The sequence below is a fragment of the Vigna umbellata genome, chromosome 11 (assembly GCF_029865625.1).
Source record: "Vigna umbellata cultivar VRB3 chromosome 11, Vumbellata_1.0, whole genome shotgun sequence".
Lineage (NCBI taxonomy): Eukaryota > Viridiplantae > Streptophyta > Magnoliopsida > Fabales > Fabaceae > Vigna > Vigna umbellata.
The window spans coordinates 30323810-30350700 of record NC_142175.1 but is presented as its reverse complement, the minus strand read 5'-3'; the positions used below and the strand labels follow the sequence as shown (position 1 = coordinate 30350700).

At 34.4% G+C, this 26891-nt stretch overlaps 2 protein-coding genes across 6 annotated transcripts; both read right to left on the bottom strand.

Moving 5' to 3' along the window:
- Nucleotides 1-13411: 13411 nt before the first annotated feature.
- Nucleotides 13412-16820, bottom strand: LOC124832561 (uncharacterized). Of its 5 annotated transcripts, none has more exons than XM_047306795.2 (7): nucleotides 16335-16820; nucleotides 16131-16224; nucleotides 15905-15972; nucleotides 15051-15107; nucleotides 14203-14439; nucleotides 13900-13972; nucleotides 13412-13733 (listed from the first exon to the last, which is right to left on the bottom strand). In XM_047306795.2, the coding sequence occupies exons 1-6, from the start codon at nucleotides 16437-16439 to the stop codon at nucleotides 13943-13945; spliced, it is 591 nt and encodes a 196-aa protein (XP_047162751.2). In that variant the 5' UTR covers nucleotides 16440-16820; the 3' UTR covers nucleotides 13412-13733; nucleotides 13900-13942. The 5 variants fall into 5 exon arrangements, with proteins under 5 accessions (XP_047162751.2, XP_047162752.2, XP_047162749.2 ...); XM_047306796.2 differs by having other exon boundaries at nucleotides 13913-13972; XM_047306793.2 differs by having other exon boundaries at nucleotides 13412-13737; nucleotides 16335-16819.
- Nucleotides 16821-22594: 5774 nt separating this feature from the next.
- Nucleotides 22595-25557, bottom strand: LOC148191505 (putative complex I intermediate-associated protein 30). The gene is made up of 6 exons (XM_088101560.1): nucleotides 25399-25557; nucleotides 25199-25312; nucleotides 24942-25087; nucleotides 24548-24628; nucleotides 24329-24427; nucleotides 22595-23066 (listed from the first exon to the last, which is right to left on the bottom strand). Exons 1-6 carry the CDS (start codon nucleotides 25448-25450, stop codon nucleotides 22878-22880), a joined length of 681 nt encoding a protein of 226 aa, XP_087957686.1. The 5' UTR covers nucleotides 25451-25557; the 3' UTR covers nucleotides 22595-22877.
- Between the last annotated feature and the right edge of the window lie 1334 nt (nucleotides 25558-26891).

The window sequence follows — 26891 nt, the reverse complement described above, 5'->3', positions numbered from 1 at the left end:
GCTCCGGCTAATTAGGGTTTGTTTTCAGCCATCTAATTACATAGCCCTTGCTATGTTGGCTCTGCCTAATTTTGTACATTGAAAATCATTAATAATTAATCATTTTGATTGTGGGTGTTGATTAAGATAAAATCAATGGAACTAAAGTTCAACTCTAAACACTTTCTATTGAATTCTAATTATAAAATTGACATCAATGGAAACCGAAGTCATCGTTTACTAATTACACATATACATAATAAAGTTATATATATATGTGTGTGTGTATTTTACTTTATTTCAATTTATTTAAAGTTATCTAAAATTTATTTCAATATTTTTTTAAACTTTTAATTGATGTAAAAAACATCTTATATGTAACAAGTCAAAAGGAAAAACCATGCAGTGTAAAAGTAACACAGGGTGCAGATAGAAACCGTTTCTTATAACATATTGTGTTTTCTATTTAGGCCCAACAATATTTTTTATTTGGTAAAGAGTAAGTCCAGTCAAGAGAGAGGGGTGTCAGGCTAAGATGAATTTATGGGATTATATGAACTTTCAAAAACATCATGGTGAAAAATTAAAAAGGGGTACAAATAAGAATTCCCTTTTTCATTTTGAATGGGTTATAGTAAGGTTAATGTGGGCTTTTAGACGTTCAATGTGCATCTTTTCCTACTGCACCCGCATAAATCCTATATGCACTCCATATAATTTAAAATGACCATTTTACTTTTGTGAGGTGACTTATGGATTATCTGTTATGGAAATCTTCCAAAATCAGTTTTCCAGAGTTTGTAAAACATTATTTTTGGGATAGGATTTCTCGTAGAAATTTCTTAAACAATTTTTTGGGATCATATAAAGGGTATTTCAAAATGAATTTTATGTGACAAATTTTAAAACAAACTTTCAAAAACATGTGGTACTTTTCGGATTGGTTTTTAATAAATAAGTTTATTTTATCTTGGTATACTTAGTCAAAATTTTTTATGTTATATGTCTCAATTCTAACCACAGATATATGTGAAAAACACTCCGGCGCTCAAATCAGTAATTTAATCAATTGATCAATAAATGTAATTATTTACTCTTTCGGTAGATATTTTTTGTGGGACCGAGACACGTGACTTTACCGCTCCTGCACTATAGACCAAACGCTCGTCCTTCGATTGGTCGCTCGCGCTCTTGTAATATCTTGCTGTCGATTGTTCGGTATTGGCGTGAACCGATCGGTCTCCTTCTTGACGGGGGGAGGGGGGGAAGTACCTGCAAAAGATACTCTGACGGTCAAGTTAGACGTGTGATTTGAAGAGCCTCGGCTCTTGGTTGAGTATTTAGTGAATGATTATCACTATTTGAATATTTAAGAATATGAGTTGAGTGTGAGTAGACCCTAAATGGAACGTAAGTGGAACATACCTGACTTTTGGCCTTGTCATTGTTTTTATAAGTGCTTCATAGACGAAATAACAACAAACTTACCTGAAGATTCGGTTGGTTATTGATAAACAGCTTATCAATATCTTTAATTAGATAGTCTTGATTATTTTATCATCTGCTGGACTATTGGCCCAATAACTTAAACACTGACCCAATTGCGGCCCAATCTTTGACCTGGTTGACTGTAGTGGATGAACTGAACGGTCTTAAGTGGATGGACCGAACGGTGTCGAATGTTAACCGTTCGGTCTCCACTAGGTACGATACATTATGCCCCCCAAGTCTGAGTTAAGTGTTTGACTTTAGCCGTGGATAACTATAGGACTTATGAGTTTGAGGAGGCTGTTTTTAGTCATTGCTCGCTGCTGGCGAAACGGTGGACTTTATAACTTCTCTTTTGAATTTCAATAGGCTGAGCGACCATTTTATAAGGCCGGATTAGATTCCACAAAGAACGTTTGTAACCGTTCGGCTTTGATGTAGGATTTCTTCTTAGGGAACAGACTTTACCGTTCGGCTTTACATTAGGAGTTATTGGAGAACTTCCTAGTGAGAGTGTTTTACCTCTTTGCTTTGACTTTGACCTAGGATTTCATCCTAGGAAACGGGCTTTACCGTTTGACTTTGCACTAGGAGTTCCTGGAGAACTTCCTAGCGAGGGTTTTACCTCTTTGCTTTGACTTTGACCTAGGAGTTCTTTCTAGGGAACGAGCTTTACCGTTCGGCTTTGCACTAGGAGTTCCTGGAGAACTTCCTAGCGAGAGGGCTTTACCTCTTGGCTTTATGACTTTGACCTAGGAGTTCTTCCTAGGGAACGAGCTTTACCGTTCGGTTTTTAACTTCAGTTTGTTGGCGAGAGGGATTTACCTCTCGACCGAGTGAGATTTACCTCTCGGTCTTTGACTTCAACTTTCTGGCGAGAGGGATTTACCTCTCGGTCTTTGACTTCAACTTTCTGACAAGAGGGATTTACCTCTCGACCGAAAGGGATTTACCTCTCGGTCTTTGACTTCATCTTTCTGGCGAGAGAGATTTACCTCTCGGCTGAGAGGGATTTACCTCTCGGTCTTCGACTTCATCTTTCTGGCGAGAGGGATTTACCTCTCGGCTGAGAGGGATTTACCTCTCGGTCTTTTCTTCAACGAGAGGGATTTACCTCTCGATCTTCAACTTCATCTTTCTAAAGAGAGGGATTTACCTCTTGGTCTTCAACCTAGGAATTCCTGAAGAATTTCCTAATGGACGAGAGGGATTTACATCTCGGTTGTTGCACTCTTCTTGCCCGAGTGGTTTGCATGGTCTTACCACCTACACTGCGAAGCCGGACGGCTGAAAACTAGTGAGGCCGAATGGCCGAGCTGTTGCATGGTTGAACACTTGATGCCAATTTTGGCTAAGTGGTGAGTACATTAATAAATCTTGAACAATATTATAATATTGAATTATGATATTTAAATTAAATCATATAAATTAAATAATAAAATGAATTTATATCAAAATAATTATCTGTAGAGCCGTAGAAGCTTGTTGACGTTAATGGTGAGACTGCATCCCTGTCCGGTTCCTTGTGGTTATAAGGGACGCCCCTCGGCCCCACGGTGGGCGCCAAAATTTTTCGGTAGATATTTTTTGTGGGACCGAGACACGTGACTTTACCGTTCCTGGATAACTTTGCCGCTCGCTCTCCTGCACTATAGACCGTACACTCGCTCTCCTGCACTATAGACCGAACGTTCGTCCTCCGATTGGTCGCTCGCACTCCTGCAATATCCTGTTGTCGACCGTTCGGTATTGGCGTGAACCGATTGGTCTCCTTCTTGACGGGGGGAGGTACCTGCAAAAGATACTCGGACGCTCAAGTTATGCATGTGATTTGAAGAGCATCGGCTCTTGGTTGAGTATTTAGTGAATGATTATCACTGTTTGAATATTTGAGAACATGAGTTGAGTGTGAGTAGACCCTAAATGGAATGTAAGTGGAACGTACCTGCCTCTTGGTCCTGTCATTATATTTATAAGTGCTTCATAGACGAAATAATAACCAAACTTACCTCAAGATTCGGTTGGTTATTGATAAACAACTTATCAATATCTTTAATTAGATATTCTTGATTATTTTATCATCTGCTGGACTATTGGCCCAATAACTTAAACACTGACCCAATTGTGGTCAATCTTTGACCTAGTTAATTGTAGCGGATGAACTGAACGGTCCTGAGTGGATGGACCGAACGATGTCAAATGTTAACTGTTTGGTCTCCACTAGGTACGATACATTTATCTTTTTATCTACTTCAATTTATAAGTTTCAAGATGAACTTATAATTAACAAAATTGTAATCACAATCTAATACAAGTAAAATTTACTTTTAAACTTGATTAGAAATTATGTTTAAGGTTGTTTGTTTAAATTGTTCAGCCGTCTTATTCCTCTAACCCAACGATCGCCTGGTTGATCGTATGGGAATACGTACATAACCTTTCTAGAATACATAAAAAAGACATTTTAAAATGAAATTTTCTGAAGAAGATTTTTTTTCCACCAAGCATTATTTCTTTCTTCTTCTTTGCAGCGGGGCGACGATAGCAGTACGAGAAGGTATTTTAGTTTTTCTTTCTGTTAGTATACAATTAGTAATAATGGGAGTGCTGGAAAAAAGCTCAACTTTTGGGCCCAATTGAATCACAGCTCCAAGTTTTTGGATTTCTTAAAGATTAGAAGCGCAATTCTTGAATAAACATTGAATATATTAAACAAAATATTTCCGATTTTTGTTTTTATAGCAGTAGAATATAATGCTATTAACTGATTCGTATCAACCTTTTATAAATATATAATTTTTAAGAAATTTTGGTAATAATAAAATATATCTTATAAAATTTTCAAAGAAATGTAATTGTCTAAAAAATTGTCATATAAAATGTAACAAAGGTAACTTTTGGATTTCTTGCATTTGAAAAATAAAGCAATAGTACAATTTGTACTTCAAATTATTTTTAACATGTTAATTTGTGATGTTACATGCTGTTTCGGTAGATTTTTACGGAACCGCGAGACTAACCTGTTCCAACGTGTCTTCCTTACCTTGGAACGCTTGGATCGCCTGCCTTTCATGTGGATCGCTCGATCACTTTCAATCTCCTGTCACTGATCGATCGGTCTCTTTCTTGACGAGGGGGATGTACCTGCAAAAGGCACTCCGATGCTCAAGTTAGGCGTGTGATTTGAAGAGCATCGGCTCTTGGTTGAATATTTAGTGAATGGTTATAACTATTGAGTATTCGAGAGTAGCGCAGAGTGAATAATGTGTAAGTGGAACGTACCTGACTTTCGGTCTTGGCTTTGTATTTATAATTTACCTCATGGATCCTGAGCTGATATAAGTCCAATAAAATATAAACAGAATAAGATATAAACAGATTACTTGAAAATCCGGTTGGTTATTTATAACTTGCTCTATCAATATCTTTAATTAGATATTTTTGATCATTTTATCATCTGCTGGACTGTTGGCCCAACAATAGCTTAAGCGCTGACCCAATTGTGGCCCAATCTTTGACCTGAATGGGTGGACCAAACGGTGCTGAATGTTAATCGTTCGGCCTCCACTAGGTACGATACATTATGCGCCCCAAGTCCGAGTTAAGTGTTCTGCTTTAGCCGTGGTTAACTATAAGACTTATGAGTTTGAGGGAGAGTGTTTTTCCTGTAGTGAGGAGCTTACTTTCCATGTGCTTTACATCGTTGCTTCTTCTTTGGACCGGACAATTTAAGTAGTGGATGTCAAATGAACTTAGTACATGAGGCCATGGAAGGCCAAGAAGTGTAGGCCGAATATCTGTAAGGCCGAACGACCGAATTGAAAGTATATGAGGCCGAATGGTCGAATGCATGTGAGGACGAATTCCTAGGGAACGGGTTTTATCGTTCGGCTTTGAGAGGGCTTTTACCTCCCTGCTTTGACTTTGACCTAAGAGTTCTTCCTAGGGAACGGGCTTTACCGTTCGGCTTGGACTAGGTATTTTTCACATAACGTCCCTGGGTTTTGTGCACAAGAGCGAGCGTTCACCTAGAACGTTCTCCACTGCTCGATTTGGACCAGGTGTTTTTCAGATAATGTCCTTGGGTTTTGCGTACGTGAATGAGCGTTCACCTAGAACGTTCCCCACTGCTCGGTTTGGACCAGGTGTTTTTCAGATAACGTCCCTGGGTTTTGTATACGAGAGTGACTGTTCGTTTAGAACTTTTATCACCGCTCGGTTTGGACCAGGTGTTTTTCACATAACACCCCTGGGTTTTGTTTACGAGAGTGATAGTTCATTTAGAACTTTTATCACCGCTCGGTTTGGACCAGATCTTTTTCACATAACGCTCCCCTGGGTTTTGTTTACGAGAGTGACAGTCGTTTAGAACTTTTATCACCGCTCGATTTGGACCAGGTGTTTTTCACATAACGCCCCTGGGTTTTGTTTACGAGAGTGACAGTTCGTTTAGAACTTTTATCACCGCTCGATTTGGACCAGGTGTTTTTCACATAATGCCACTGGGTTTTGTTTACGAGAGTGACAGTTCATTTAGAACTTTTATCACCGCTCGGTTTGGACCAGGTGTTTTTCACATAACGCCCCTGAGTTTTGTTTACGAGAGTGACAATTCGTTTAGAACTTTTATCACCGCTCGATTTGGACCATGTGTTTTTCACACACCGCCCCTGGGTTTTGTTTACGAGAGTGACAGTTCGTTTATAACTTTTATCACCGCTCGGTTTGGACCACGTGTTCTTCACATAACGTCCCTAGGTTTTATTTACGAGAGTGACAATTCGTTTAGAACTTGTATCACCGCTCGGGTTTTGCCCTCCACTTGGACGAGTGGTCTGCATGGTCCTGCCACCTATACTGTGAAGTCGAACGACTTAACATATGTGATTGAAAGGAATTTTCTGGCTTTATTCATACAGTAAGTCTTGCCAAAATAGTTTAATTGAAATAAAACATGACATCAAAATTCAACTAATGTAAACTTGAGATGAGTCACATTCCTAGTGTTAGGAGGAACTTTTCATCATATCTTCTAGTCGATACGCCTCAAGATTGTGCGGTCAGAGCTATGGCTGCGGCTGCGACCACGCCTCCTTCCTATGTGGTCGTTCGCTATTTCTTTGTGGAGACCTTGATAAGCTTCTTATCCGCGATCGATCCGTCTTTACATACTTATGAAGATGACCCTCTCGGATGAGCTTCTCGAGGTCATCTTTTAGTGTTACACACTCTTGAGTAGTATGTCCTTGGTTCTGATGATATTTAAAGTGCTTCCTTCCGTCCACGTTTCTGGGTGTACCAGCATTTTTGACCGAGAGGAGGTCAGAATTAAGGGCTTCATTCAGAATTTATGCTCTCGGCGCATTAAGCGTTGTATAGTGAGTAAACTTGGGCGTTCGGGAAAAATCCTTCGAATGAAGAACCTTTCCCTTCTCGCTACTGCCTGCAGAAGCTTCCTGATGTTGTTTCTTCCTTGAGCTCCTCATGTCCTCCATACGAACAAACTCAGCTATCCTTTCCTGAAGTTCATCCATTGTTTTTGGTGGTTGCGCATATAGTTTTTCATCAATATATCCTGGCCTTAGACATGAAGGCAGGTTGTTGATGGTAAAAGTGTGGTTAACATCTTTAACTCGCCGTGCGATTTCATTATACCTTTTCATAAAGGCTTTCAAAGTTTCCCCTTTCTCCTGTTTAGTATTTACAAATTTCACTGGTGTTATCTCATGCTTCTGATTGGAGGCGTATTGCCTTCTAAAGAGGGTTTCTAAAGTGGCGAAGCAATCCACTGTGTTTGGAGGAAGAGTGTTATACCATTCCAATGCTTCGTCCTTGAGCGATAAGGAGAAGACTCTGTATATGACCAGATCACTGTCCGTGTAGAACGCCATTACATTAGTGAAGATCCTAAGATGATTGTCGGGATCCGTTGAGCCATCATACCTCTCTAATACCGGAGGATTTGTCTCTGGCATTAGAGTTTGCATGATGGTCGCCGTAAAAGGGAGTAAGCTGGTTGGCCGAACCATTTTGATGGGCGGAGGTCCTCTCCTTCTTCGACCGTTCGGGTTGTGTGCTGGGATGGCTGCCGATTACTACTTCCCTCATTTCCATTCTCGTGGTTTGAGTCAGACCGCTCGGTATGGACCTGTTCCGCCCTTAGCGCCATAGCCTCTTCTAGGTGCTTTCGCTGCATCTCTTGTTGTGCTTGCACTTGCGCCTGTATGGTTCTTGCCTATGCTTGTATTTGTGCTTGCATCTGCGCTATCAAATCTCTGGTGTTATGCTGTTCCTCCATGCTCCTCGTGGTCACCATTGGGTTTGCCGCTCGGTCCCACGGTGGGCGCCAAAATGTTTCGGTAGATTTTTACGGGACCGAGAGACTAACCTGTTCCGACGTGTCTTCCTTGCCTCCGAACGCTTGGATCGCCTGCCTTTCGTGTGGACCGCTCGGTCACCTTCAATCTCCTGCCGCTGATCGATCAGTCTCTTTCTTGACGAGGGGGATGTACCTGCAAAAGACACTCTGACGCTCAAGTTAGGCGTGTGATTTGAAGAGCCTCGGCTCTTGGTTGAATATTTAGTGAATTGTTATCACTATTGAGTATTTGAGAGTAGCGTAGAGTGAATAATGTGTAAGTGGAACGTACCTGGCTTTCAGTCTTGGCTTTCTATTTATAATTTACCTCATGGATCCTGAGTTTATATAAGTCCAATAAAATATAAATAGAATAAAGTATAAACAGATTACCTGAAAATCCGGTTGGTTATTTATAATCTGCCCTATCAATATCTTTAATTAGATATTCTTTGATTATTTTATTATCTGCTGGATTATTGATCCAATAATAACTTAAGCGTTGGTCCAATTGCAGCCCAATCTTTGACCTGAATGGATGGATCAAACGATGCTGAATGTTAACCGTTCGACCTCCACTAGATACGATACACATGCTAATCCGAGGGCTAAACTAAAAAAGATAAGAGAAAAGTGACAATATTTATTTCATCACGATCAGATGAAATTAATTTCAATATGATATTGTTGATAATTTATTATCTTTTATAAAAAAGTACAAAAATAAACTCAATCAATGAAAAAAGTAATTAAACAATTTCTTATAGAGTAGAAACACCAACGGTCCTAATTTTAATAATAAAAAAAGTTAAATATGTTTTTAGTCCCTAAACTATTGGCCGTTTCTGGTTTTCGTCCCTCTTCCAAACTAAGGTACAATTTGGTCCTCATTCTTTAGAAAAACGTTCGTTTTAGTCCTCAAAATTTTGCTTTTAGTCCTTGTTTTAGTCCTCAAAACGTTCGTTTTTTCGACTAAAACGAACGTTTTTTAAAGATTGAGGACCAAATTGTACCTTAGTTTGGAAGAGGGACGAAAACCAGAAACGGTCAATAGTTTAGGGACTAAAAACATATTTAACCCTAATAAAAAACAAGTAATTAATAAACATGCTAATATGTCGATGTAACATGTAAGTGTAATTATAAAAAATATTTATGATTGAAGATAACAAAAAATGAACAAAAGTAGATATTTAATGACAGAAAACTTTCTAATCAAATGACAATATGCAATATCTAAAACTATAATTATACAATTCAAAAGCCTGAAGAAACGAAAATAATTAATGTAAAAAAATAATTTTCATACTATTGTTTTTTTTAATCAAATCTGAAGAGATTACTTAATGATAGATAAACATGAGACAAGTGAGTAATTAATCACACAATAATATTTTTATATCAGAACTGAATCATCAAATGCTTCATTATGATATCTTAGTCTGAATGTGAGTGAGCAGTGCACACAAGTTGTAATTGAAAAGAAAAAAACATTTAGAGCAATGTGTTGTGAAGGGTCTATTTCTGAATGCACAAAGGGACCATGACAATATCAACCACTCTTTCTGGGTCTCTGTCCGTACATATGTTTTTCTTTTGTATGCAACTGGTCTTAAATCTGTGTTTCACTGTCATAACTTTTGGCCATTTTTTTGCTGTTTTTTATGAAATAATCTTGTTTCAGATGAAACCCTAAAACTACCTACCACTATATGGGTATCCCAATTATATATTCAACATTCGAATTCTTTTATATTAATAGATGCCTAAAAGAAAACACACTCTGTAGTACTTCAATGCAGGTAGAGATAAAAAAAAATTAAACATCTTATAAAAAAAAACAGATTTATTATCTTAATATCATCATTCAATCACAAATTTCTCAATAACCTTTTTATATTGTTATTTGGGTTGGTTATTAAGACAAATCAGTTGTTTAATAATATAAGGGTTAGATATATTTTTTCTCTTAACTTTCATTAAAAATTAAAATTAGTTTATTTTTAAAATTTTGGATTAATTTAGTTTCTATTTTTAAAATGTGTGAATTTAATTTTTTTTACCAAATTTTGTTAAGTTTATTTAAGATTTCAAATGCGTTTTTTAACTAATATTGAAGAAAAAATGTGTCAAAAAATATAAACAACTCAAATTTTGTTATGATGTGTTTAAAATATTAAATAAACTTAACAAAATTTGGTTTAAAAGACTAAATCTACATATCTTTAAAATTGATTGACTAAATTGGGTCAAAATTTAAAAAAAAATAATTATAATTTTATTAAAAGTTAAGGAAAAAAAACATTACATAATATAATTATGAAAACAGTAAATTTATAGATCTTCTAATTTAAAGTGATCAATTAATAAATAAAAAAGTATTTTTTTTTAATAATAACTAACATACCCAACACAGATATGTCACAGCGTGACTAACAAAAATTCTTTACTAAAGTTTCAACAATTTTATTATATCATTTAAATAATTATTAAATATCTTTTAATAACATACTTCTAACAATTATATTTATTATTTAAATAATATAAAGACCTTATAAATACACAAATACTTGTTTGTTTAGATTTATTATCAAGACGAATCATATTATCAATATAAAAACTTTAATATAATAAATTTATAGATATTTTATTTTAAAGTGGTTAATTAAGAAATAGGTTTAAACTCTCGACTGGTCCTCATTTTTATAGTTGAGTCTTTATTTTTGCAACTGTCTCAATTGGATCATATTTTCTTTAAAAATTGTTTATGCTGATGTGCATTGTTTGATTAGATGAAATTTTTATTTAAATTAAAAAATTATGACGTGACAAAAATGAATTGGTTTATATTAGAATAATATGTTAGGGATTGAAAAGGGTAAGAAAAGGAAAGAGTGAATTGAAAAGGGAATTAGAGATCTGGACATTAACCACCGAACGTTCTTCATCAAGTCAGGCCATGGGCCTCCCTGCCGGCCGCCGGTCATGGTCGGAGCTTCGTCGGCGGCAATCTCTCTCTGTCTCTCTATCTCTCTCTTTCTCTCTCTGAAGTTCAGATTCTCTCTTTCGCTCTGGGTTGGAATTGAGTCTCTCCCATCGTTGTTGGTATTTTGAGTGATGGGTATGCCCTACCGCTGTTCCCACACCTCACACATCACCAAAATCATCATTACCAGTCAAATGATAATGTATAATCCATTAAAACCAAATAGAATTTGCCATAGTCAAATAATCTTAACTTCAGATTTTAATGAACCAAGGAATTCATTCGAAATAACATCAATGATATACTTTCATGTCTAAAGTTGAGCAGATTTCTTTCAAAGGCAGTTTTGTTCTGTTAGTATTTAAAATGTCATTAATTGACCTTTCAATCACTGACCAAGTTAAAATATTGGAGTAAAACATAATTCTCAAACCAAAATACTATCACAAAAATGGTAAAAGAAAGGAGTCAATGAGTTATTTTGAAGATTTCCAAAACCCAAATTCAAATATAGCAGATGCAATAGTATATAAGAAAGTAAGACAAAATCAAACTAACAAATGTTAGTGGTATATCATTCATCGTAGACATATCAGAAGAATGACAATATCTCTTTCGGTTTCGCGGGCACCACATCAAATATGGCTAGTTGCATTAGAAAAAAACATATCCCATGGAAGTCATAGGCCAATCTTGTACTTTAGAGCAAATTGCTTTTAATTTGAGACACCATTAGAGGTGGCATAAACAAAAAAAGGAAAGGAAAATCCCAAAAATCTCGTTCTGTCTCTCCTTTCGAACCTCTTCTCAGATTGCTACAAAACGATACAGTTCTGTTGTCCACGCCAAACTCTTTCTTTATTAGGGCTTTCCCCAATCAACAAACTGTGCATCACCCAAGTGTCGAACTCGTAATCTTGGTGACGGTAGTCTCAAACTCGAAGAAGAGGGAAAGGGTTTCCCTGCTTGCGAGTGAATAGGAGGAGTTAGCGTTGTTGACGTTGACGCGGTGACCGGCGGCCGAGCTCGCACAAGAGGCGATTGACGGAGGAACAAGAGAGCTTCTCTCTCACGCGCGAAGAGAAGAAAGAGAAGGGAGGACCTAACGCCATGGCCGGCGATGCCTCCGATGGTGAACAGCGGTGCTGGCGATGCCTTGGACCGCGACTCGCGACAACCGATTGGGTGGAGGCTGAGGCGGACGCGCATGAGCGGAGGAGATGAGCGCTTCTGGGGTTCCTTTGGTTCCCTTTTGGTTTAAAGTGGAGGATGTAGAGACCAATTGGTCTGGTGGGAGAGGCGAAAAGCCTAATGGGTTTCTGATTGGTAGAATGCCCGTCTTCTCTAGGATTAATTCCTCTTCTCCCAGTAACCAAATCATTAATTCTCTTTCTCTAATCTTATTTCAGTAAAAATGTTTTAATCTGAAGAATTTTACCTTCAGTTGAGGGAGAAAGGGTGCGTGTCTGGAGAATGAGGGTTTGAGGGTTGAAGTTGGAAGGAAGTAGTTTAGGTGGAGGAGCGGAAGAGGTGAAAGGTAATAAGTGATTGGAGAAAATAAGAAGCACCACACATGGATTTGATGATTATAAAATACATCACATATTCAATTTAATGCACAATGCCACGTCATCAAAACATAAAATATAACTCAGCTAAATTTAATGTTATCTAAGAGTACTTAATGATTAGAATAAAATTAACTCATTTTTACAAAAAATATGATCCAATTGAGACTGATGTAAAAATGAAAACCCGATTAAGATTACCATAAAAAATTGAGATGAAGCGAGGGTTTAAATCTAATAAATAAAAGAGCATTTTATCTTAAATTGAAACTTCACCGAAACTTGAATTTTCCTTTTTGAAAGTGATTCTTGAGATAAAAGCTCTGATTGGACACATCGAGAACGTTGCATCGAGTAACAACTACCGAATAGCAATGATCGAGAATGACAAGACTACAAGTTGTGGTGCCGCCATGGTTTACGCTTTTTGCTCAAACATTTGGAAACTATGCACACCCATCCATATTCAATGTTAAAAGCACAACTTACACAACTTGTGCTACAAAAACCAACAAATCCCATTATTGTGCCTCAAGGACCCACAAATTACACTTATATTTAAAACATAACCATCACAATATTATTATAAAAAATTATCAAAAAAAATTATTTAAAATTTTTTCCTTAAAATATTTGGCTACTTGCAAGCTCTTGGTCCCAGAATGCTTTCAAACCCAAAAGTGAACTAGAAGTGTCTATCTGAATATCTGCTTTATTTTTTAACTCAATTTAATTTCCATAGCATGTGGGGTCTCTCTCCACGTGCTGTAGGACCAATCCATTTATAGAATTAATGTTCACCACCTGCCATTGTTCTTTCCTTGAATTCATCCTTTCATTAGTTCCACATGTTTTCGTGATGTGATGAAAATATCTTTTAAGGCAGAATGTTGCATTCCACATTTGTGAATTGGACAATTGGTCAAATATCACAGTGAATAAGTTTCTGTTGTGTTAGTGTTACTCTCCTTATCCTTTCTTTTCCCTGTCTACTTTAGGCTACACAAGAAGAATATTCCTTTCAGATCAAAGTGAGCATCAACAATGGTTATTACTGCACTTTTGAACTAAATATCTGAAAATCAAACACTTGCAAGAGATTGAAGATTCCACTACCATGCTCTTTGCATGGCATGGCAGGAAGTCACAATGGCCTAGTACTTGAACTAATTCTGTATAAACTATGCTCTTCCTTAATCCTTTTCTCTCATAAATTTTGAATTCTACAACTTCATTGGTAGCTATCATCAGATTAAACATCATGTTCATAGGATATTTTTTGCTTTCTGCCATTTCTACCTCCTCCTTCTGGAATTCTCTCCTTTTCTTCCTCTATATCTTGGAGTAGGTTCACCTGTCTTCACACCATGTTCAAGAAAATACAAACTCAATTAAGTCTCATAATAATGCATGAGAGATATTATGCCATGTAATGTATGATGCACATGAATTGGAACTTTCACAAATACCAGCCAAAAATCTGAGATAAATTAAGCAGAAGACTAAAGGGAATCACTTACCATCTTCACATACCTCACATACTTCATTGTTTTGTATCCTCACTCATTGGTAATGATAGTTTACATGACCGACCTTGTGGACACGAACAACATAAAAGACACCTCTGATTAAAAGACTCGATGAAAGATTCAGCTTGAATAAACTATCTTTTCCCTTAACCAATACTCCAAACAGATAATGCAGATTCTTGTTGAGTTTAATTTCCATATACTTTGAGTCTAACACTTCATTTTTCATGTGTATGCCATTGATGATATATGATGTATCAAATGAAATATAAGCAAAATGCAGTATATACTAACCCCAAAACAGAAATTCTGGTAACTGGTGTCAAAGACAGAGGAGTCCTCTGCCTTCCCAAATTTCATCTCAGTGGAATTGCGTTTATTTGAACTAGAACTTTCACTGTAAGTCATGTAAGCAGATGAATTAGAGCAATCGGCAGAAGAAAGAGAGGGGCTTCCATCCAATCCAATATCAGCTTGAAACATGTCTTCAAACAACTGCTGCAACTCCTCAAAGCTCTCCTCTCCATTTTCCTGTTATTTCACATATAAATTCATCAATAGTCTATGCTCAAATACGCTTCTAGCACCAACCTTTAGATGCTTTCAATTTTTTCAAACTTCTACTAGATTATCATACCAAGGATCATTCTTTCAAAACTAGCAAAAACTCAATGGAGTTCTCAGACCGATAGTCACAGTTTAAAATATACAACAAGAGTTAATTTAGTTTTACATGTATGGAAAACACGTTATTGAAAACTTTGATGATTCTAATTTAGCCAAGAATGATAAAAGGCGTGTTGGCTAACTGGCCTTCAACTACTTGCTGTTTTGGCATGCTGCAAGAAACTTCATTATTAAGTTTTTTAGGTCCAACAAGAAACTTCAATAATAGCCTTCTGATTTCAATAGCATTTGGTTAGGTCGCCAGTCCAAAAAGGAAAAGAAAAAGGTGGCTTGGTGACAATGGATTGGTCCATTCATGACAATAGAAAAACTATAAACTACATAGTATTTGACAAAAACAAACACTATGTGTATGTCTAGCTTTATCCACCAAACCAAAAGTACATATAAAACAAACAACATTGAAACTGCATAGCTTTCTGACCCAACACCCCACCAAGTAGATGATGACTCACATTTGATTTGGTCTGACTCATCATTGTTAACATTTCGTCCAAAAAGTCCCCCATGCCCTGCAAAAAAGAAATTAATTGTTTGATCAGATCAACAAAATTATGGGATCACGAACAAGATTCAGTCCCCTCCACCAAAACCAAACTCGATTCGATGAATTATTCCCCTCTCACTGAATTCTATAAGCAACATGCCCATGTGATCTGTGACACACAAATTGACTTGTAACAAAGCTTGTGCCTTTGTTTGTGACAATCCCAATGAGTACAGCCAAGTTTTTGTAGGACTTATCGGATTCTTATTACTCCCCGAGAAGATGCCCCTTTTAACAGGAAAATAAAAACATGGACGGTGCAAAAAACAGAAACGTGACAAGACTGCAGGACAACAATAACACTCATGCATTCACACAATCTAATCATCACCGTTGAGTGAAAATCAGACCCTTCAAATCTCATGCATATTATCTTCATTCACTTATGCTGATTAGAAAAACAGAACAGTATACAAATTAATAAAAAAATACGTCACTTCTATACTATTTCTGTAAAAGTTAAAACAACCTTAACAATTCAACGGTATACGATGATTGAATCACAAATCTACACTATTTGCTCTCCTTCCTTATTTCAATTTAGAACCCCCACTGAAAAAATATAAATGCATGGAAAAACAAGATTTACCCTTAAACACATAAAATAACAAAATTGCAAAAAGATAGAACCAAATTGGTTACTTCGAGAAAAAGAGGGTCAAACTGAAATTGCTTCTATTCGAGGCAATAAAACATAGGGATGAGCGGACCTCAGGGCATGGTTACTGTAGAAGATGGCATGAGATGAGGTGAATGACTTACGTTTTCGTCGTCATCACTATCGTAGACACCAACGTCGTACATTAGCCTTTTGTTGGCGTCAGATAAAACTGTCACAGAGGAAAAACACCATTTACACCAAATAAACAGCACAGGAATGAGATTTCAAACAAGAGCAAAATTCAAACTTTTCTTTAATTTTTAGGAGAAAATGAACAAGTCAATCATGGGTCAATGTTCAATCGTGGAAACATCTAAAGGGCATTACCAGAATAGGCTTCCCCAATTTCCTGGAATTTCTTCTTAGCTTGTTCCACTAACTCTGAATTCCCAGATGCAGCACAACGATCCGGGTGCCACTTCTATCCCATAAAAAAAACAAAACATCATTCACAACGGCTAATATTTAAGAAACATGGTTCAGAGAAGAGAAAGAAGAACAGAAAAAGAACCATTTGGGTTCAATTCAAACCTTTGCAAGTTTCTTATATGCCTTCTTTAGCTCCAATTCAGTGCACTCCTTGTTCAACCCCAAGATCGTATAGAAGTCATTGCTTTTGTTTCCTTCATTAGCCATTGCTATTCCCACCGCCACCAACAAACCAAACTTCCTACAAACCAACCACACCAAAGGAAAACTCTCCACAGAACCAATCAATTATCAAACCAAGGTTTCTTGTCGACGAATTGAACTAACACACGAACTCCGTACAACCATAACATTAAAAAAGAGACACCAAAATCACACCACAACAGCAATATTAATACTACTGTCAAGCAAATGGTATAATATATATAAAATATATTATTAAACTTTGATGGCAAGTTGGGTTTGGTGCTCTACATGTTTTTGTGAATAGGAACACGGAACTCAGCACTTGCTTTTGATTCCGTGGAGTGAAAGGTGAAGAGCAAAAGAGGATCTCATGAACACTCCAGAACCTCTAACCCTGCCTTGCACCTTATATAGTTTTTTTTTTTTTTTTTTGATTTTCTTACTCTTTAAAGAAAATTTTAAAGTATGATAAAATCCCCTTTTAGTAATATCTAGTTTCGCCTATTCTTTGTAGAAAAATCTTCAAAATTCAACAACTTTGATCGTGTGTGTGTGTAATATATATATTATTCAACTTTTTTTAGAAAGATGTATAAAAATGAAAACTTTTCTTTAATAAAATGGATAAAAATAAACAAATAATTGATAAAAAGCAAGGTAGTTGGTTTGGACTATGTATGAGGATTGAGGGTGGTAATAACGTAAGGCTGAGATTCTGTGGTAGCTTAGATATTTCATGGGAGAGTGTGTCCAGAAGGTTCTTTCTCTGTGAATGTGAAAGTGTTTTTTTTTTCTGTGGATGTGAAAGTCCTTTTCTTAATGAGTTTGTGAGTTTTAAGAGGAAAGAGAGAAGAAAGTTGGATCTAATTGTGGGTCCCACTGGTTTATCAAGCTGTTTAACAGCTTGGAGAATTGATTGCATTGTCACTGTCTTATAGCACAGAAAGAGAAAAAGGTTAAGAACTGAACTCACTTTTCGAAAACAGGTTATGTTTGTGCAAAATATAGATACTTTGATTACAGACCTATGTTATTATGAACCTATAATTTTAAAGATCAACTTCACACTATAAATCAAGAATAGTTTCACTCTTGCATTGTCTCCCACGTTCAGATCCTTAATGGTCACGATCCAGAAATATACTATTTCAATTTTGACAAAAAGAAAAATAAAGTGACACTATGGAACTTTGGAAGATGAGGCCAATAAGCACCCAAAGTTGGGACATCATGGCATGTCGTCAGCATTCATTGTATGTTTGCATGCAAGGTGAAAAGAACAGAATACTACCTCTTCTGTGTAATTTTCTCACCAAAACTTATGCTGTTTATTTAACTAACCCACCATGTTCCAAATCTGTCACGATTTCAATATAATTTTATAAATTTAAATAATGTTAAAGTAACAAAATTTTTGAAATTGAACAAAAGTTATATAATATTTCTACACATTCTAAGCCGTTGTGAATGGTCCTTTGACCGAGTTCCGATCGGTTCTAGTAGATCGTTATCACTGACACATACTATCCAATCAAGATAAGTATTACTTATTAATCAATCATGCGGACAAACAGATCAAATGGACTGCCTCTAACAGTAAAAATCTTTAAAAATTATTTCTAATCAAGATTACTAGTAAAAATTGTTTACTAGATAATAAATCATGATTAAAATTTTACGAATTTAAATTTTTATTATAATCTCCTCCGCTCGAATTAACCACTTACTTTGAACATCAGAGTATTTTTGTTTGAGTACACTCAAACGATTTTGGAACGAAAAAACTTTAACTGAAAACATTTAAAAATACCTTTAACTGACTTGAAATAAAGTATGAAAAACCTACACCCAAAGTGATAATTCTTTACATTACTTCTGCTTAATAATATATACTAAAGTTGTATCACCTTACACGATTTCTTCACAAATGAAATCATATTTAACACGACTAGCCCATTTGTAATTTTTTCTTAAACTGTCCATTTCAATGATTTTGAAAAAAGAAAATTATGCCATTTTAATATTTTTACGGTAAAAAGAATTGCTCAAACACAGACTTTGACAGATACATTTTGGTAAGTTTATCAGATAATTTCTTGCAGCAAACCAGAAGAGTGATATTTTGAAGTTTTGGAACTATTCTTTCATCTCATGTGATGTAATGAAGTAGACATGATGTATGATCCCGTGGGCCCAGAAAGTGTTGAACCACAAGAGTTATGGCAGTGACAAAGACAAATAGTCCTTTGATATGTGTATATATATAAATATGTGTGTGTATATATATGTCTCTTGGTGGTGGTGGTCCCTATGGCCATGTAGGAGTAGAAGTTCCTCGAAATCACGTGCCAGAACGTGACACAATACCACACTATGTATGATTCTGTACAAGATACGACCATCTTCAATTCTTCATCACAAGCATGCACTTAAAGGTGATAGGAGACATTGTCTTGCAAGTAGAAGGAAAAGGTTCATATGTGAAGATCGTGGACTAATCCTGGCCTTAGCTTGCTTCAAGACTCTACCACCTATATATAACCCTTTTTTTTTTACCATTTTTATCACTAGTTAATCTTTTATTTTTATATCTAAATTCCCCATTATGTCACTGTTGTTTGAGTTTGATTAGACTGGTTTTAATTGGGTGTCATTGTTGTTGTTCTTTGTTAGTATTTGGATGTTTTTTTCTTCTATTAATTCTATGAATAATAAAAAAATAAATTCTTTTCTAATTCTAAACTTATGTTAAAGTTCTTCTTTTTATTTTACATTTACTATATTGATCAAAATTGAAGAGTTACTAGCAGTATTTAATGTCAAAGTCAATAAAAATTCAACAATATAATAATAACTTTATATTAAATATAACTAACTTATCATAGTACTTTCATCTTATATTTATAAATTTTATAATAATATTTAGATTTAACATAATCATCTTTACGGATTCTCTAGTTAAACTGTCCAAATTTAAAGTGATTAAATAATCATACTATATAAGATGAATTTAGTTAAATTTGTTTTTATTTACTTTTACTTTTAAAAAGATGTAAGTTTAATTATTTTTCTAGTGTTAATCTCAAGTTTAAATAAAAATATTAAAATGAAAGTGCATCCACTTATCTCGAACTAGTGAATTGATTGTAATGTTAGGATTCTGAGAATTTTTGGAAAAGCGATGTATTTGCCCGTACACATCATATCACAAACTTTTTTTTTTCAATTTCAATGTATTAAGATCAAATACAATTCAATTATTATTATTTTCAGAAAGTTATTGTACATAGATGAAACCACTTTGTAGACTAAACCAGAATTTTCTATTTGAAAAAAAAAATATAGCATTAAGATTGAAGTGGGCAACAAACATTTCTGTCCACATGATTCTTTATGAAAACAGAGCGTATTTGGCGATCATTTCAGTCAAGATTATTGGCTCAACCCCTTATTAATAAGAATATGTAAGTTTATTTTTTCTTAATGTAAATTTATTTATTTTCTTAACTCTTATATAAGTTGTAAGGTAATGCACTAACAATTTATATTTTATTAAAGAAAAAGACATTAAGTTCTAAAGCTTTATCTCACCGTCATATTAGTTCATCAAGCTAAGAAAAATAGGCGAGTCCCTAGGCTTTTTCTAGGGTTTCCTATGAACTTCCTAAAAGTACCATTTTGTTCATCTTCATTTTAGTCCAAACTTTTAGAACTAGAGTGATAATAACATGTTTAGAAACAAAATGGAAAAAGAAGTGAATTTCATTTATTTCAATAATATATTTATAAATTTTGGAAACCTAATTTAGTTTTTCTTAACTTTAAACACTAATATTAGAATAAAAATACCATTTTTTATAGACTAAACTGTTCATTCATGTTGAAAAATTTAAATATGAATTTAATTCTCATTAAGTAAAGATAAAAAATGTTCAATAAAATATAAAGAAGAAGATCCATCAATTTAATATATATATATTTTTCTAAAATAGGACATAGGAAAAGGAAAACCATATCCTTTCTTTGGTTGTGTTGTTGGAATGCAACCACAAGTTCAAAAAAATTCCCATCTCATCGTCTTAATCACCAAAAAGTTTGTGGGGGCACTCTATTTTGTTCTATACTTTTTAAAAACTATTTTATTTCAGCTGGGTAAACTTGACCAAATACTCAACAAACAAGGCTCATGGCATTGACTTCTTATGGCAATTTGCAACTTGTTTTCACAACTTGCACATTGAGAGACATCAATTTCCAGTTCAATGCAGCCAAAATGCATCCCTTTTTGTTTAGTTACTTATGTGGCCCCATAGATTCTAATCACACTCCAATTTTAGTAACAATAATGCAAAAAAAGGAAAAAAGAGAACAAGACAGAATATAGCAAGTTGTTGCAGCAAGAATAGTAATTAACTGTCAAGTGGCTTTACCGTGACACAGAAGGACATTTTATTATTATAAGAATCAATTCACCAAGTCCCTTTCAATTGCAAAGTCCAAAGCTAAACACAACTTGCTCCTAGTTTTGCTCTTATGTACAAAGAGAGAAGGGTTGATCCTAAGTTGCAGATATTGTTGCATCACTGAATAACTTTATTTGAAAATTCATCACTGCATTAAGAAAAGTGTCATATAGTAAGTTTATCTATAAAATCACACATTAATTTGAAATTGTTTATTACTTTATTAATATACATTAAGGTTTATTACATACAAAACACCAAACATTTCTTATTATTGTTTGAACTTTTACAAATAAATATTTATAATTTAAGGATTAAATTAGTAAAACTTATATTTTGTATAAAAGTTAGTGGCACATCAGTATTGACTATTCTTTCTTTTTTCACAGGTATCCTTCTTCATGTCAAGATCAAACACTAAACTTCAGCACTTCTCTCCTCAAAGATTCAAGATTAGTTCTTCCTTCATGCATTGGGCCAAATTTTTATTGAGATGAAATCTATGCATGTGTTATTGGTATTATGATAGAACTATATTTGAATACATGACTGCATGCAAAGCATCTAAACCCCCTACAACTAGCCAATTCAAGTGGATCGTCTATGTGTATTCTTGTTCTAGTTACAATTCAACCAAAAACGATTTACACAGGCACTGCCCTGTCATAGAAAACTAATACCAGAAAGTACTTACATGAAAGATATTCATTCTAATCCATTCATATACATAATTAAGTGAATAAGTTAAGTGAGGTATACTAAAAATATTTATATCCAAAGAGTACATTTAACATAATAAGATCAAACAGTATCAACCTTGTAATTTCTAAGTTTATCTTATTAGGATCTTCAGTCATTATGACTGATAGCACTGATGAGATAAGATATCTTCTGCTGAAAAAAAGCAGCAGAAAAGTCATAAAAGATATCTATATCCCACTGGTTTATCAACTGTTCAACTTAAAGTTTCGTCAAGATAACGAGGAGTGGGTAGTGGCATATACTTCAAAAGGAATATAGAAGTCTTCTGGCCCAATTATAGATTCCATAATAAATCAAAATAAAACTATGATATTTTCTTTATCTTGACATTAGTCCAAAAAGATCTATTATCTTTACTAACGACTGATCTCTGTTGAAATACCAAGTTGACCACTTAACATATTCTTTCATCCGCGGAATTAAAAAAATGAGATTTCGTTTGAAAAAAATAAATAATCCAGTTCCATTCATGTTATTGATAAATAAATCAATTAAGTTTGATTCGAAGCAATATGTCACGAATACATCCCTCTCTTCTAAACATTCTCAATTATCTATTTTTAGCTTAAATTTATTACAAAACACAAAATTAAAATTGAGACTTGGCCAATTTGTTTTAAAGTTATGCATAACTTAAAATAGTGAAATGATTTTGAATTAATAAACAGCTGAAATTTGCTTTTCGATTGAAAAGCGGGATAATTGATTTTCAACAACCTAGGATATAGATTGCCAGCATTTCACATTTAGTAACCCTTTCTTAGCAGAAGGCATCATTTAGTTGGGAAAACTATAGTAATCTACTAATATTCTATAGCATGAGAAGATTATAATTGCAGGAATCAGCTTTAATTTGTGTATGGGTACAAGACTAACTGATAATGATATTTGCCCCCTATGACTAGGTTAGTAGCATTGCACATTTCTATCAAATTCATTCACCACAGTTAATTGATGACCGACAATCCAATTATGTCAGCAGTATTGTCAAGGTGACAATAAGTCTTGATTCTTCTGCTGTGAACATGATGAAAACAATGAATTTTGTTCTTCGAAAGTGCTTACATTATTGGATCTACTATAGCACTCAATAATACAGTCTTTGTATCGGTACTTTAATAACTACCAAATATATTTTTCCATTAGGAGCCATCAAATGATACATTGTTATTACAAAAAAGGGCACTCTAGAAGAAGAGGAAAATTCTTGATTTTTATGTGTAAACTATTCACTTCATTCTGTCCTCAAGGCTTTGATCCAATCAAGATCAACTCTGAAATCACCTGGTCCAGATCTAGCACCTGGGACACCACCCTCAGCATTGACAGACAAAGACATGCCCAAAATACGCGATGGATTCATTTCCAAATCTGCATCTATAACATTCCCTCTCCAAGTAGGTAAATACCGAGCTAGAGGAATCTGGCAATCAATGAATGTAACATGCATGTGATACCCATCACTTGTGTTGATTTAGAAAATCAACCAGGTACAAACAACACAAAGAAACTCTTATGTCAATAGGCAATGCCCACTAAGTAGATTACACGATGTCATTGCACTTGGATAAAGAGCATGAGTGATCCGTGTTTAGTATATTGACAAATTATGTGGGATGCAGAGGATCTACACAACCCTCCTTTATCGGGGCATGAGACTTGATTATGAAGCCATAGACAGAGCTTAACCATGTACAAAACCTAGCAAAATTCTATTATATGTTGACATATTGTCCACCCAACTTCAAAAATAAGATCGGTGCACAACAAGACCTATTTTGCTCACTAACAAATAACAATGTTGATATTTGATACTTATATGAATAGCAACCATGACAGTTGAAGACATGAGTTGTTCCAAAAATGAGCAGCACAGAAATTATAATGTTAAGCATAAGATCTATAGAAACAATCAACATTTCTTATGCAAAAAAGTTCCTTCCTGAAAACTACAAATATGGTACCACTAGAAAATTGTATAGAAAATTTTGAAAATCACACATGAATAAAAAATCCATACTTTATTTAATTATTGTGATATTAACATCTTTATTGGTATTGAGTTAAAAAAGAATAGAAAAGAAAAAATAACTTGTGTTAGTTAAAAGTTGAAATCCTGTGAACTCTCCAACATTTACACGAGTCTGATGCAGTTATGACACAAACAACTATTGTTTTGAAGTGTTTACACTTCCTTGGCAGCCTCCAGTAATATATAAGAAGCTTTCGAACTTATAAATTCCATGATCCAGTGTTAATGCTCTAGAGATTTATAATCAAAGCAAAATAATTAGTGTACTGTTATGCTTTGATTCCAGGAATTGTATTCCTAATTACACCTAGACCTTTTATAAACATTGTAGTAGTAAGGCTTCTAAGGAAGTAGATGGAACGCTACAAAGGTAATGTGCTGATGTGCAAAATCTTTCGTTGCATCTGATTTGAGTAGTTCAAGTCCTTATTTTCCCAAAGAGAAACCTATAATTTTCGCCACTTAATTTGGCACAACTAGTAAAATAATGTATAGAAGGAAAAATGGTCATAACTTGTAAGCAACAGAATACACATCACTCAAAGATAAGTTATCTGAGCAGACGTCCTACAAAAGCGAAGGCTTTAACAACACAATGAAAACCTGGTCAATCATAAGTATGTTGTAAGCAGTGAGAAGCAAATAGAACTTACCTTTGTAATGTACCAGTTGCCTTCAGGCACATAAACAAAAGCTTGCCATGAGTTATCTTCCATCTGTCCAGGTGAATTGACCCAATTCTCCGTGTAGATCTGCACAAAAATCACCAAAGGTAGAATACTCATAACATCACCCGAGAAATGAAATTTTTAAGCCCCTCAACCTCTAGATTTCCTTGCATAATATAAATGGCAACGAAAAAGTGCACTCACAGTAGATATATAACATCTTCCATCTCCTTTAAGTTTCATCGCAATGGTATCATATGAATCCAAATCAATAAAACCATCAAACTGCAGACACAAAGACTTGTGTAAGAATAACATTTAATATAGAATTTCTCTTCCACACACTGTCAGCGTAAAGATTCTTCCACAATCAACTGATCAGAAATACTCTTTGGATACGATTTTTAAAATAGTATAAAACTGAACAATCTTATTACACTTCAAAGATGACAATCTCGACGATATAATGGTTGCCAAAAACCCTTTACAAGTTACTTTGCAAGTGCATTCTAATTAATTTTTTTGGTACAGAAAAAAAAAATCAGCACCAATAATCACATTAACAGAATCCAATATGGTTGTTTTTGAAGAAATTAACCTTTTTAGAGCGCATTCCACAGAAGCCACCCCGAGTAATTTTCCATTTAGAGCCCTCAGAGACATCCAGAGAGAGGTTCCCGGAGAAGATTCCAGAAGTTACTCCATTCTCCGACTCAGTTATCTGCAGAGACGCAGAGGACAAACCTGGGTAACAAAAACATTTAAAACCCCAAAAACTGAAACGATGAAAGAATAAAAAAAAATGCAAACTTCACAATAATCAATTGAGTAGTGGCACGAAACGAGGCACCCCACCTCCAAATTCGGAATCAGAATACAAATGCCACTTGCTTAACTCTTTCTTGGAATTGAAGCTGAAGATGGGTCTCTCCGGTGGTGGCATCAAATCATCAAGATTACCGGATAAAGCTTTTGTTCCAATGCAGAAAAAGAGTTAGAGAGAGAAAATATTTTGAATGAAAGAGAACAAATTAAAGATTGAGAAGAAAAAGAACCTCTCTTGGTAGCATCAACCGAAGCTTGTATCAGTCTTCGCAATCTCGACATCTCTCCCTCTGTTTGTCACTACGGCCACCACCAACAGTGGCGACAGCTCCAACCACCAGGCTTATCAGTAAATGGGCCTTCTTTTTTGGGCTTCTTCATCTTTAGGCCCAACTTTACAGCCTAAAATATTGTGTCTGTAAGTGTAGTTTTAGGACAGATTATAATTTTGTTCCATTTGTCTCTATCTTTTTCTTAAGATTTTAGTTCAGACATAGTAAAAAAATAAGTAATTTCAGTTTCGTTCTAGTTAGGTGTTTTTATTTTATATTTGATTGACTAAATAATTTCTTGATGGTACCCAAAATGAAAAAAAGTTAGATATATAGTTTAAATGGATGAAAAAAAATAAAATAAACATGATTATTTGAAATTGATTTTAATTAAATTTAAGTTCATGTTAAATTTGATTATTTTTAATTGACTTTATATAAAAAAAATTTGAATATTAAGTATTCAAGATTTTTGTATTTTACAATTAAATCTTTATCATTTAATTTTTTTTCATTGACATGTGACGAGATTGTTATTATGTTTTATTATTTTGCTTACCTAAGAAATGTAAAATTTTGTGTTTGATATAAAACGATATCCTAATTTCTTTACTTTCTAAAATGAAGAATTATAAATTAAGTTCTTTACTTTACTTTTATTTTTTCTTAAGGTATTTTCATCAACCAAAGAAAGTGTAAAAGTTAATATTAGCATAAATTGTCAAATATTTATTTAACATTTATGTAATGATTTTTAATTGAATGAAGGCGTGAAATAAATTTATATTGACAATAGATAACTTATGCTAATTTAATAACAAGAAATTATGTTAATTTAACTAATAAGAAATTAAGTAGCTGAAATGTTAAAATTATCAGTCAAGTGGCTAAAATTTCAAAAGCACAACTCACACTTTAATTTATGATTGTTTCAATCGACACCTCCTATCATTTCATTTTGTATCTTCAAAACTTTTTAAAATTTCAAAACTGTCATTTATAATTCAAAAAATTCTAAATTTCATAGTTTCATCATATTTTAAGATTCGGTAAATGATTTTTTCTTTATTAAAATTTAAAATCTAATAAAAAGAAATTTCAAAATTATTCAACAAAGAAAAATTAATTTCTAAGGTTATTTTCGAAAATTAGAGATGCAGACGGAAATGATTGAAACAGCCTTAATTTATATAAGTAATTTTTTTATTAAAATAGTATCAATATTAAATGATTAAATTATATAAGAGAAGAATTAAAGAAGATCACCTCCATATCGGTTGTTATGTTCTGTTTAGGTCAATGGCACGAAAGAAATGAATATTTTCTTTATCTTTACAGTTCTAAAACCACAAGCACTAAAAGAATGTGACAGAGATGCTAACACATAACTAAAAACAAATAAATAAACCAGTTAGATACCTACATTTTAACTACCTCTGTTCCCTCTTAAT